This window comes from Asterias rubens, chromosome 7, assembly GCF_902459465.1.
Source record: "Asterias rubens chromosome 7, eAstRub1.3, whole genome shotgun sequence".
Taxonomy (NCBI): Eukaryota; Metazoa; Echinodermata; class Asteroidea; order Forcipulatida; family Asteriidae; genus Asterias; species Asterias rubens.
In genome coordinates, this window is record NC_047068.1 from 2,712,157 (window position 1) to 2,725,143 (window position 12,987).

Consider the following 12,987-nt stretch of genomic DNA (forward strand, 5'->3'; position numbering starts at 1 on the left):
ATACGCCGTCATTATTTACTGCACAGACCTTTACTACACAGACAGCATACGTACAATGTGCACACGTTATCCGGATCCACACATTATACACACACACAACTAGATTTCATTATCGATTTTTTTGAGATGAAAATAACCCTATACATTGTGTGCGTAGGAAAACATCCATTTTGTTACGTTAGTTCAGTAGCACTTTTTCACTACATACAGCATACATTGTACATAGGCGCTACGTACGTGCACACTGTTGTACAATCTAGACGTAGATTCTCAAAACACTTTGAGAGCTGGGTCATTCTTATGCGTGAGGGACGGACATCAATGGACAACCACTACCATTCTATACATTTTCAAATATTTTATTGAAATTTGAAGTAACTATTCTCATATAAATTATTAACAATGAACAGCAATGGTTTGCATGAATTGTCAAAAATTTCAACTTGTTAATACACTCTGGAAAAGGAAGCAAACTCGTCAAAAGTATGTGGTAAGGGGTTTGTTTGAGACGTATAGGTGAGGGACCCTCACTTTACGTCCCATCCGAGGAAGAAAATTGAATCGTCCTTAATCATGTTCAACATTTTATATACATAATAGGATGTTTGTACTACCATTTCACGTTCAAAACATGTTCCTTTTGCCAATCCCTCGCGCTTTCATGACGTGCATTCAATTTCAGCGATTTGTGGCTAATAAAAAACTAAAAAATAACCAAGTAAATCCCCCCCCCCAAAAAAAAAATGTTGCTGTATAATTTGTATCACCTTCAAAGAAACTTTTCTTAAAAGCCAGTACATTTGTATTTTTGGGCATGAAATACTTGAATGTCGATTATTAATTTTAATCCGGACACAATGTTGAAACCCAGTTTGGTGCCCTATGGCAACGCTGTTTCTAGGAAGCGCTCGAATCTTTGCAAATGCACAATCTGTCCCCCAGTCGGATTCAATTACCATCAACAGAATGTCCCGCAATCAAAGGCCACAACAATTCAACCAGCCGAGCGGCACCACAGAGGAATCGTTGAACATTGGAGCTGTCAATCACCCCCAGTATTTTTTAGCCACAGTATTTATTAAACATGTATTAAATGGCAGATATGCTTTCCTCGAAACGTAAAGTACTGGAAAAAAACTTCTAAGCCAAATAAGTCCTGCGTTAATGAAGAGGGAACAAGTTGAGCTGTACACATCATTCTGAATATTGCTATTTTCATATCATTCTTATTACAATCTTGTTAAGGAAAGTCGCAGGCCTTAAAATTGCAGTGCTGCCAGGTTCCAATACAAACTTATTTTCCCCAAAAGAAGTGCATAAGAACGTAAGAAGACCTAAGGAAAATTGCTGTGCCCCTTCAAGCGCGAAGTTGAAGCCTGTCTGTCAGTTATTCTTCTTCAAAGAGGGTTCAAATTCATAAAGCCCATAATCACGGAAATATGCTAAGCACAGAAAAACAATTGCTTAGCAGACACAGTGTACCAGCCAAAATTCCATAAAATTGACATCGTTGCAACTTGTGCCCAACTCATTTTTTGCTTTTATACAGCAAAGAATTTAGCTAAGCAGTGTTTTCTCGCCTAACAGCTTTATTTAATTGTGTCCGTTTTTTTAAAATTATACATATATATACCTTTTGAACGATAGATGGGTACATTATGGGGTGCTGGCTTGGTTGTTTGTATGGGTTTTAAAAATGTATATATAAATGTTTTCGCCTATTTTCATAGTACTTTTGCCCGAGTTGCTCAACAGTAACTGCTCGTTGGTTTAATAATTTAAAACAATGTTTTGATGTTGCTATTTTGATTGAATTTTTGTTTTTGTAGATTCGAGTAAAAAGCAAAAAAAACTTGAATTTTAAGAGTAATGCACGAGAAATCGTTGTGTTGTAAGTAATAAGAATCTAAAAGTTGTTGCCCATCAGCCGTGTCAATTGTTTTTTTGGTTTTTTTTAAGCGCTTTGCCTATTCGCCTGCAATGCGAAATTTGTGTAGGTTTATAGATCGGGCCATGGAAATTAAAATACACACAGTGTTACCCCACACATATAGAGAGAGCTAAATATAGAGCTGTATCCCCCCCCCCCCCCCCCCCCCCCCGCACACTGAGGATTTAACTTTATACAGAGCGTTTGCGTATGATACGCTGGCTGTGGTTTGTTACAATGTATTACTTCACCTGGCAGATTCTGTTTTAAAACTTGACAGTCTTTTAAACATGCGCGTATTATATTATCCACACAGTACAGTCAGCTTTCATTATCGATTATTTTGCTCTCCTTTTTGTGTAGAGAGCAAACTAATTCTACAAGCAGTGTGCATATCCGCATAGTGTATACGTTTGGTATATGACTTTTAAAAACCGCAATACTAAACTTACGTTGTAATGGTAGCAGGAACCTTTGATTAAAATAACTGCCGGAGACTAAATAAAAAATACGACTTTGATTTTTTTTTTTACTTGTTAATATTTACGGTCAAGCTTTAATCCACGGAACCGAAGAGGGAGAGTTACGGACGTACACTGTACGATCGCTAGCCTGGGTAATTTTTAAACCAAATTTGAAACGATCTTTGGATAGTTTTAGTCCTTCAGTAACCAAAGACTAAACTCCAGCGTCAAATATCCATTTTGATTAGTGCATTTTTATGATCAAAATAAACATCGATGGTTACAAAAAAAATATCACATTGATTGTCATAATTAATCTATTGAAAGGGTTGTAATGGGTACGATCGCTACAGTAATGTTATCATCCACAAACGGATATCATTATAAATGTAATATACATGGGAGATTCACAGTAATCCGTTTGGCTTCACTTAAATAAAAATGAGGTCAACATCATCAAAAGTTCAATCCTTATTCGTATATTATCCATAGCTGAAAATTTGTATTTTTGTAAAGAGGGGGTGTGGATATAAGAAAACAAAATCGACTTCAATTATTCATGATGTTAAGATAACTTGACCAAAAGTGTAAATTATTAATATTCGTCGCCGGGCGGGCGGACACGAAAAATATGGATTTCGATTTGTTTCAATATTATTTTAGTGTGGTTTTAAAACCAAAGACGGCACCAGAACGAAAATATGTCAAATAAATCTTTAATGAAAAAATATCGCCCGAGGTTAATTATAATACACTTAACTTTAAAGACTTACTTTGAACAAAATAAATTTACGGTCAGATGTTGATCCACGCGGTTCCGAAGAGGGAGAGTTACGGACATACGGTCGCTAGAGTATTTTCAGAAGCAAATTGACAACGATCTTTGGATAGTTTTCTAGTCCTTCATTAACCAAAGACATAAGCGCAAAATAATTCCTTTGTGATACGTACATTTTTATCAATAAACGGCGATGGTTATTAAAAACAAGTATCTTTAAAACCGACTCAAAAACAAATTGTTAATATTATTGTCATGTGTACTAATCTGCGTACCGAAGAGGAAGGGTTGGGTATATGTACGACACTCTAGAGTAATTTTATCATCCACAAACGTAGCCGTATTTTAATTTCTTCAATACACTTTATGGGAGATTCACAGTAATCCGTTTGCCTTCACCTAAATAAAAATGAGGTCAACGTATATCCATACCTTAAAATTGTTTACGTTGCTGGGGGGGGGGGGGGGGAGCGGGGGAGCAGGTGTGATGAAACAAAATTGAAATAAATTATATATTATTGTAAACTAAAAATGTTGTATGTTCGCCACCGGGCGAACACAACTACTACTTTTTGTGTTTTTTTCCAAGAAAAAAACATCGCCGCGATCCGCAATAAAATTAACCAACTAATAAAAATGTCCTGATGCTTGAAAAACGTCACCGCAAAGTCACTTACAGTTGCCCATTTAAATATGTATACGCTTGCCTGTGCCGAACTAAATGTTAATATTTTAACAGTTTAATAGTTGGGTAATAACTTGTGATGGCGTTCCGCTTTTTTTTGGCATTAATATTATTACTCAAAAATAACAAGTTGGACACAGATCAGATTTTCGGGAGAAAAACTCAATCATGTCGAATAAATCTGTTATAAATATATAACTGCCCGTGATTATTACAACACAAGTAACTTTTAAGGCGTTACTTTGAATAAAACAAAATATATTTGTCAAGTGTTAATGTGTTCTATGGTACCGAAGAGGGAGAGTTAGTATGATTGCCAGAGTAATTTCAGAAGCAAATTGGCAACGATCTTTGGATAGTTTTAGTCTATGATTTCAGTAACAAAAGACAAACAACATTTCAAGCGTCAAATAGTTTCCTTTGTGAAAAGTACATTTTGTTATGCTCAAAATAAACATCGATTGTTAATTAAAAATAGGTACTTTTAAAACCGACTCTTAAACAAATTGTTAATATTGATAATATTGATAATATTGATAACATTGATAATATTGTATTAATATTATATTGTATTAGTCTACCGTACTAATCTACCGTACCGAAGAGGAAGGGTTGGGTACCATCACTAAAGTAGTTTTATCGTCAACAAACGTAGTCTAAGTCATTACTGGAGGCGATACCTATACACAAATCAAGACTGGTCATATTGTAAAACACAACTTTCCTATTGGCTGTTAAATTCCCAATGTCATTTCAACTGGCATTTGGCCAGGGGACCACCGAACCCAAAGAAAACCACAGAGACACCGCGCAACCCAGCGGCTTGTCTTTTGAGGGAAACAAACTGGGGGGGGGGGGATGTTAAGATAAGACATGATTGGATCTCGATAAGAGTGTCAATCATACTCACAGAAAATACGGACGCAAACTTCTTAACGGTTGAACCGTGGCTGAAATTGCCCAGGCGTAATCACACCTCAATCACACACACAACTAGTTGCCGACACCGACTGGCATTTAATTTTACAACAAATAATACTACAGCCAGGATACACCTGCCTGGAGTATATGTTTTTTTTTATATAATGACAATCCCAATCCATTTCAAAAGAATAATATATAAGCACAAAACAAAAAAAATTGACGCCGGTGAATCATCAAAGCACCGGTGAATCACACATCATCAAAGCACCATACATTCTCGGGTTATCACGCAAAATGTCGCGTGGGTAGTGCAAGTTTAGCGCGTGGCGCTCCACGCGTGTGGGCCACGTCGTTGGTGGTCTTGGACCAAAGAAAATGGGGACCCAGACTTCTAATAGGTTCAAGAACATTGTCTGGACTTTAACCAATCACAACTCAAGCAAAATAATGCAAACTTCCAATCACAGACACAAGTTGCCGACACCTAATCACAGACACAAGATGCCGACACCTAATCACAGACACAAGATGCCGACACCTAATCACAGACACAAGATGCCGACGTTACAAAGTAATCAACTATGTACATGTACATGTATGGCGCCGGTAAATCAGGCATCATCAAAGCACGTACATTCTCGGGAAATCACGCAAAATGTCGCGTGGGTACTGCCAGTTTAGCGCATGGCGCTCCACGCGTGGGCGGCGCGCAGATGGTATTGGACCAAAGAAAATATGGCGACGACGCAGACTTCTCAAAGGTTGAACCAAGTTGAACATTGTCTTGTCTTATAACCAATCACAACTCAAGCAATGCCAACTTCCAATCACAGACACAAGTTGCCGACACCTAATCACAGACACAAGATGCCGACACCTAATTACAGACACAAGATGCCGACACCTAATTACAGACACAAGATGCCGACAGCGCCTGGCATTTAATTTCACAACAATGAAAATACACATTGAGCCTATTTTTTTCATAATCAGATCGCCAACTTCATTTTAAAAGACCATTATTTAAACACCCAAAATAATCAACTACACATGTATGGCGCTGGTGAATCACGCAACATCAAAGCATCCTTCAATCTTAGTAATAACGGTGAATTACACTCCATCAAAGCAACCTTCATTATGGGGATAATCATGGGAATTGAGCGACATCAGAGCACTATTCATTCTCTAGTAATCACGCAAAATGTCGCGTGGGTTTTGCAAGTTTAGCGCGTGGCACTCCACGCGTGAGTCACGCGTTAATATACCGACGGCTATTTGACTTTTTTTCAAGACATGTTATTGCGCCAACCTCCACGCCCGTTTGCGCGCTAAATTTATCGCACGGCGTCTAGTTATTTTCAATCGGTACTGTATGTATGTCGGACCCACTATCGAATAGGCCTGTCCTGTCTGCTACTCTGCACCAAGGATCTGTTAACTGTGTATACTATGTATGTCGGACCCACTATCGAATAGGCCTGTCCTGTCTGCTACTCTGCACCAAGGATCTGTTAACTGTGTATACTATGTATGTCGGACCCACTATCGAATAGGCCTGTCCTGTCTGCTACTCTGGACCAAGGATCTGTTAACTGTGTATACTATGTATGTCGGACCCACTATCGAATAGGCCTGTCCTGTCTGCTACTCTGCACCAAGGATCTGTTAACTGTGTATACTATGTATGTCGGACCCACTATCGAATAGGCCTGTCCTGTCTGCTACTCTGGACTAAAACACAACTTATAACTCTTGAAAGGTTACAAAAGTGTTTTTTTTTGTCAGCCAAATACACCAATATCTTTTGTAGAGATTTTACAGATTAAGAAGACAAAAATAAATGAAAACAGGTTCTGTATTTATGTGATTAGAAAGTGATTTAAATAGTGTTAACTATTACATTTGTTTCTAACATTATAAGGATGTTGTAAGTGCTATAGATGTAACTGCTGAGGACTTTCATGTTGATCAGTATACCCAAGCTACACTAAACATATTACGGGAAGAACTACAGAACTACAAGGAGAAATGTGAAGAATCCGAAGGTAGCCTTCTTAAAGCACGGAATGAGCTGCATTGTCGTGACACAGAATTTGAAAAGGTACATCAATAAATCTTATCTTATAATAATAATAATAATAATAATAATAATGATAATGATGATGATAATGATAATAATAATGCTATACGCATTGCAGGCAAAGTCTGCCTCAATTGACGCCACAAAAGGGGTAGGCGGAGTCACCCCTAAACAACTTTATATATTTTTTCAAAATATACATGTAAATCGTGACAAACAATTACTAAAAAAATTGTTTTATTGTTCGTAAGCATATACTCTAATGTTTGAAAGAAAAACAATTCTATTTCCAGGTGACTTTAAGGCGATAAAGATCATTTAATTTTAGAAGTTTAAGTTGTTCAAAAAGTGGAGCTGAATGATCAAGATAACCAGCATTAGAAATGATTCGAACAGCCCACTTTTGTAAAGTAAATAGTTTGTTACACTGAGTTTAGTTTATATAGCGCAATATGAATTGGCATTCCTCACAGCGCTTAACAGCAAATAGAAGCATAACAAGAAAACAAAAACTTATAGGCCTACATTCCCCAATTAAATCACAAAACAAATAATTATAAAATTAGGCCAGACAAGCTGTTACCTGTCATGTAAATTAAATGAAACCATTGAAAATAATACAAACAACTAAAGGATCTGAAAAATTACTCTTTACACTAAAAAGTTAAAATTATCAATATTAAAAGTAGGGTTAAAATACCTACATGTAAATGCTGAAAATTACACAGAAACTATACACAGTCAGGGAAACAGGTTTTAATAACAGATAAAAAGATGGGTCTTTTGCAAAGTTTTAAAAACATCTAATGACTTAGCAGATCTTATGGACAACAGGAGCTCATTCCAAAGTTTAGGAGCAGCAGCTGAGAATGATCTATCGCCATACGCACATTACATGGATGTCTACAAAGCAACAATTTTGTTAATGTTAATTAACTTGACACAAGGAGTGTCCTCTGGGCATGATACATCAACTGGTTGACTCACTACAACCAAAAGAGGACGTTCACAGACCATTCTGAAATGTATAGTAATTGTTATGTGTTAAGTCAGTAGGGTTTGGTGAGACAAAGAATAACAACAATAATAGAAACTAGGTATTATTTTTTTTTTACTAGGTGTTTGTAAGTGAGGAAATAATTGTTGACGTCATTATACCTGTTTCAGGGGTTTATGATTGTTTCCACTAAAAATATTAGCTTCTGGTTTGAACTGGAAGTCGAGGTTAAATAGGGCTACACACTGTGTAGCATTGAAAACAATAGAAAACTTGAATAGCCATAACTCCTTATTTCCATGACGTACCGACTTCACACTAAAATTAAATATTGCTTCTTATATAAAGTTGCATATGAAAAGATAACACTCGTCACTTACACTGGCTCCAGTTGAATGAGCTGAAACAATGAAAACCTTAAAAGGCCATAACTCTATATTGCATTGATGTACCGATTTGAAACTTAAATCAAATATTGCTTCTTAAATGTAGATCATATGAAAAATAAATAAATATCAAAGATTTTATTACTGGTTAAATGAGCTATAAAACAATGGAAACCTTAAATGGTCCTACCTCCTTTATGCAAAGATGTTCTGACTTGAAACAAAACAATATCAAAATTACACTTAAATGGTAAAGCACAGTATAAATAAGTTTAAATAGCATTCCCGTCAACAAAATTTGCTCAAGTACTTCTTTAACAAAAGCAAATATTCAGTGTGGAGTGCCCAAACACCTGATAGTTCTTACCAAAATGATAGATAAGTCAGAACAGCTGAAAAGCGTCAATGCGCCTTTCTCAGTATCTGCAATTACTTTGTTTCCACCAACGTGATGCTGCATTGCGGACTTTTAAGAACAAGTAACTACTCTTTTACTCCCATTAATACATGTAAATGCCCTTTTGTTAAAAAAACGTTCAAAAAATACAGTTGTAGACACTTTGACAATTGAAAATTCAAGGTTTGAAGTATTTTTTTCAAAAACTTTGCGCACGCTTAAAACCAGATTATGCGCTGTAACTACTAGCTATGAATTGGGCGCTCCGCGTGATAATATTGGCACCAACACGCGGAAGCCAGCCGTTTATTAACAGCTCCAGCTGGTTTAAACACCCCACGTGACGAGCTCTCCACCAATAGGACTAGACTACCAAGGTTTTCTAGTTGGTAAGACACTGTTTTAGAATTGCAAGGGTCATGGGTTCGAATCCTTGGTAAGACCTGCTCTAGAATTGCAAGGGTCGTGCGTTCGAATCCCACCCGAGTAACATGCCTGTGATATTTTTTCACAGGACTCGGGAAAGTACTTAGTATACAGTGCTAACACACATCGGTGTATGGGTAAAAACCAAAATTAATATTCTTTATCCCACAGATGCAAATTTAACATCTCTTATAGTGTGGTTGATTCATAGGTGAGAACAATTCTCTGTACGTCATCGTGCATGCTCAAGCTTCATACAACTTTCACAACCTTTAGATGAAAACTGAGAGAGCCTTTGATGAGATACATATACGACATTGTTTAAATTATATATTAAGATTTGCATAGTTTTTAATACCTTCATGTAAGTTAATAACATATTATTGTAAACATTATCTAAAAATGTTTTGTTATTCAGTGTAAATCTGAAAATGAGGAGCTCTTGGAGAAAAGGTTAAGTGCAGAGGCTTTGGCTGAGACATTCAAGAAACACTACAACATCACGTGGCATGAGCTTAACAAAGTCAAGCAAGAACGACTAAGGGTGAGAGAAGACTTGTGACATTTACAGTTGATGTAGAGTTTTAGAAAAAACAGATTTTCATAAGCTCTTTATGAAAAAATATATATCATTCTGTTTTATCACAAACAACTGTTTGGAATAAAGTTCAGTTAACTCTTAGGCTACAAGATCATTTATGGGAATATTTGGATATTATCTTTACTTCCACATAGTTTAGTCTTCTAGTTTGAGAAGACATGAGAGAACATGAACATGACAAAGTAGTAGCAACTTGTCTGTTGCATTGTATATAGGCAAAGATACTATAAAAGGAAGATAGGACACTGAGTGCGCAAACGTGAAACGCAAATGGAAGGGCGCCCGCTATTGTCGGGCAAGTAAAACCAAAGTCGGCTCTGTGCTATACACTGCACTATGGCTATGGAAAACTTGCAACCAATAGGCGCTAGCTCAGCACAGCAAACATGTCACTATGGTGCTCTGCCGTAAATTGTGTGAACAATTCACAACGGAATAGTAATCTTCACTATTGCAGATTTCCAAAAAGCAAAGAAAGGTAAGGCGAACTTTATGGCAGAACATTTTGATGTAATAATGACATTAACATCAACATCGTCCAGGCAGAAATTGGCAATGATTGGCTGGAGTTGTTTTCTGCAAAATGTTATTGTTTACACAGAAAGGCATGATTAATTATTATATTATTATTATTACTACTCTACAATTACATCGTTTTTTAATGATCAGGAAACAAACGTTCATGACCCCAGAGTGTAGAATGGAGTAGCTGTGTAGCAGTGTTCTGTATTTATTCCAGCCATTTAAGTTTTTATTTTGTAATTGACTAATAACATTATTATAAATTTGTGAATGTGATGGTAGTCTTGAATAATTTATTTGTAATGTTTTGATAAACCAGGTCAACTCAATAATCAATCAAGATGGAGGTGTTTGTTTTTAATTTGGCCTCTAGTATTAAAATCTGCACAGATCACATGGATTTATTATGATGCTTTTGTTTTTTTCATTCGTGGTACCACAGATCAGACCGATGGGTTCAGTCTACAAGAAGATCACATCGGCGGAACAAGTCACCCAAATACTTGTACAATAATTGTAGAATCTGCTCAATGCATTTTGAGCCATCCCAGATACTGTGTACTGGTAGACTGGTTTGGAATGCGGTCCCTACAATTTTCAACATACCAAATCCACCAAAGAAGGTGACTTTGAAGCGGAAACTACCCAGCAGACATGTCTCCATAAAAAGATCTAAGAGTAAAACAGGTATTGTTTTGTTGAACCTGCTTACTGGAAATGTTTTAATGATTATTTCCACATCAATGCCATCGGCAAAAGGATTGTAGAAAGAATCCATATTGGTTTGACCAATAATAACCTTCATCTTGATTTGTGCAGTAGTGAAAGGGTAACATCGTTCATCTCATTTCTTTTGTGAGACTTAGGTTGCATGCATAACAAGAGCTTGTTTAACAAGAAACTTGTGGACAGTGAAAAGAAAGTGAAAAGGAAGAGTAGAAAGTTGGTAAAAATTTCTCATCTGTAATTCCTGTGATCTGGAATCGATAATGACTGACAAGGCTAGTAGTGTGTGTGTGCGTGTGGGCGGGGATGGGGGTGGGGGGGGCAAGCGGGACAAAATACATAATTTGGAGGGGGCTTTTTATGTATCAAACCATTCATTTGTTCATTTGTTCGATCTCATTTGGGATCAAGAAGGGTGCTGAGCAGAGTGGCTCTGTTGATTAAAAGAAAGTAATAATGACTTAACATATTTATTAATATATGTTTATTAAATTATATAAACATTAATTAAATTAATATATAATATAATATGTTACAAAGATTGGTAAAAAAGCGGAACAAAGACATAATTTGGAGTGGGCTGTTTAATGTAGCAACCCATGCTAACCCTAATCATCATTAAATGTGATATTTGTATACCTACTAATTCATGTATTGATTGTTTACAAACAGAGTTGTGAATCTGGGTCGAATTGCATGGCTCTGCTTACTGCGTAGAAATCTACATAAGCCCAGAGCCATGGATTTGGTCCCAGCTGGTCATTAATTGAACCTTGTTATTGTCTGTAACCAACTTGCAAGTGATTATTAAAAATGATTGATACACAGGATACAATGTCATACTTTTGCACTTTGTTGGTTTAATTAAAAGATCCAAGTATTCAGTATCCTCATCTCACCACATTTACTATGAAATTAAAAGCTTTTTGAAAACTACCTCAAATAAAAGTGGTATAAAGGCAGGGACAACAATAAAATAAGATTAATTTGAATCAAAGATTACCACTTGTAGACAATTGTGCAGAAAAACCCTATCAACCAAGAAACACTCTTTTAAATCCAAGAAACACCCTTTTAAAAACCTAAGAAACACCCTTTTGCATTCTTAAGAAAAAACCTTTTAAATCCCTAATAAACACACTTTAAAATCATTAAGAAACACCCGTTTAAATCTTTAAGAAACGCCCTTTTAAATCTAAGATATCTTATTGTTTTAACGCAAATTGCCAACATTTGCCATGACCCTCCTATTTATTTCTATACTGCGCTGAACGTCGCCTGCTTCGTTTTACTTGCCCACCGAGTGATGGCGCCCTTCCCCACGTTCCAATTGTGCCGAGTCATCGCGTTACAACGGCTGCGTGTAAAACAGCGCTAGTGTCCTATCTTCCTTTTATAGTATCTTTGATATAGGCCAGCCCCCGATTTCACGAAACTCATCGCAAGTAGCGACGCATCCTAGGGTTTGCCATGCGTCGCCGACCTAAGTAGGGCCAGTGATTTTCCGTTTCAGATAAGTGCAAATTCCGTTTGGCAAAAACATTAATTCCGTTTTAGGCACAAAAAATTCTGTTTCATGTTTTTTTAATTAGATAAAAGGTTGTTTAATACCCAGGGACAAAATTTTAGATAAATTGCACTGCTGACTTCCTAAAATGTTCATTTGAACTGACAATTTAAAAAAAAAAATACTTAAAAAAATTGTGGATAATTTTGTATACTGCTGATCGATGAAAAAAAACTTCTGTATTATAAAAGCGCTTTAATCGCATGGGCGCCACCTTGTTGTTTTCACGTTAAGTGGTGCCCGCACCCTGCTAAAATGATGCGTCCTGGGGTCAATTTAGGGGTACCCGTGGGTTGGGGATATGTGTTGTTTGTGACGTCACAGTCAAAGCGCGAGCGTGTATAACTTTGGGATAGAGTGCAGACGTCCTTTGTGATGTCACAGTTGCCGCGCTGCATCCCGCTAGTGTAGTGTTACAGTAAAAAGGTTGCACTGTGACTGCAGTATCAATGCACATGACGTGATAGACTTGATTCCACTGCAGTTGATTTTCTGCATCAG

General features: G+C 36.7%; 1 protein-coding gene across 1 annotated transcript in view; it reads left to right on the plus strand.

Annotated features, from left to right (window-relative positions):
• The window catches only part of LOC117292605 (caspase recruitment domain-containing protein 9-like), an 82,340-nt gene extending 71,195 nt beyond the window's left edge, over positions 1-11,145 (plus strand). The window contains exons 7-9 of the mRNA XM_033774718.1: positions 6,706-6,885; positions 9,489-9,614; positions 10,636-11,145. Of these exons, the coding sequence (XP_033630609.1) occupies positions 6,706-6,885; positions 9,489-9,614; positions 10,636-10,707 (378 nt within the window). The 3' untranslated portion in view covers positions 10,708-11,145. The remainder of the gene's footprint in view (positions 1-6,705; positions 6,886-9,488; positions 9,615-10,635) is intronic.
• Positions 11,146-12,987: the final 1,842 nt, after the last annotated feature.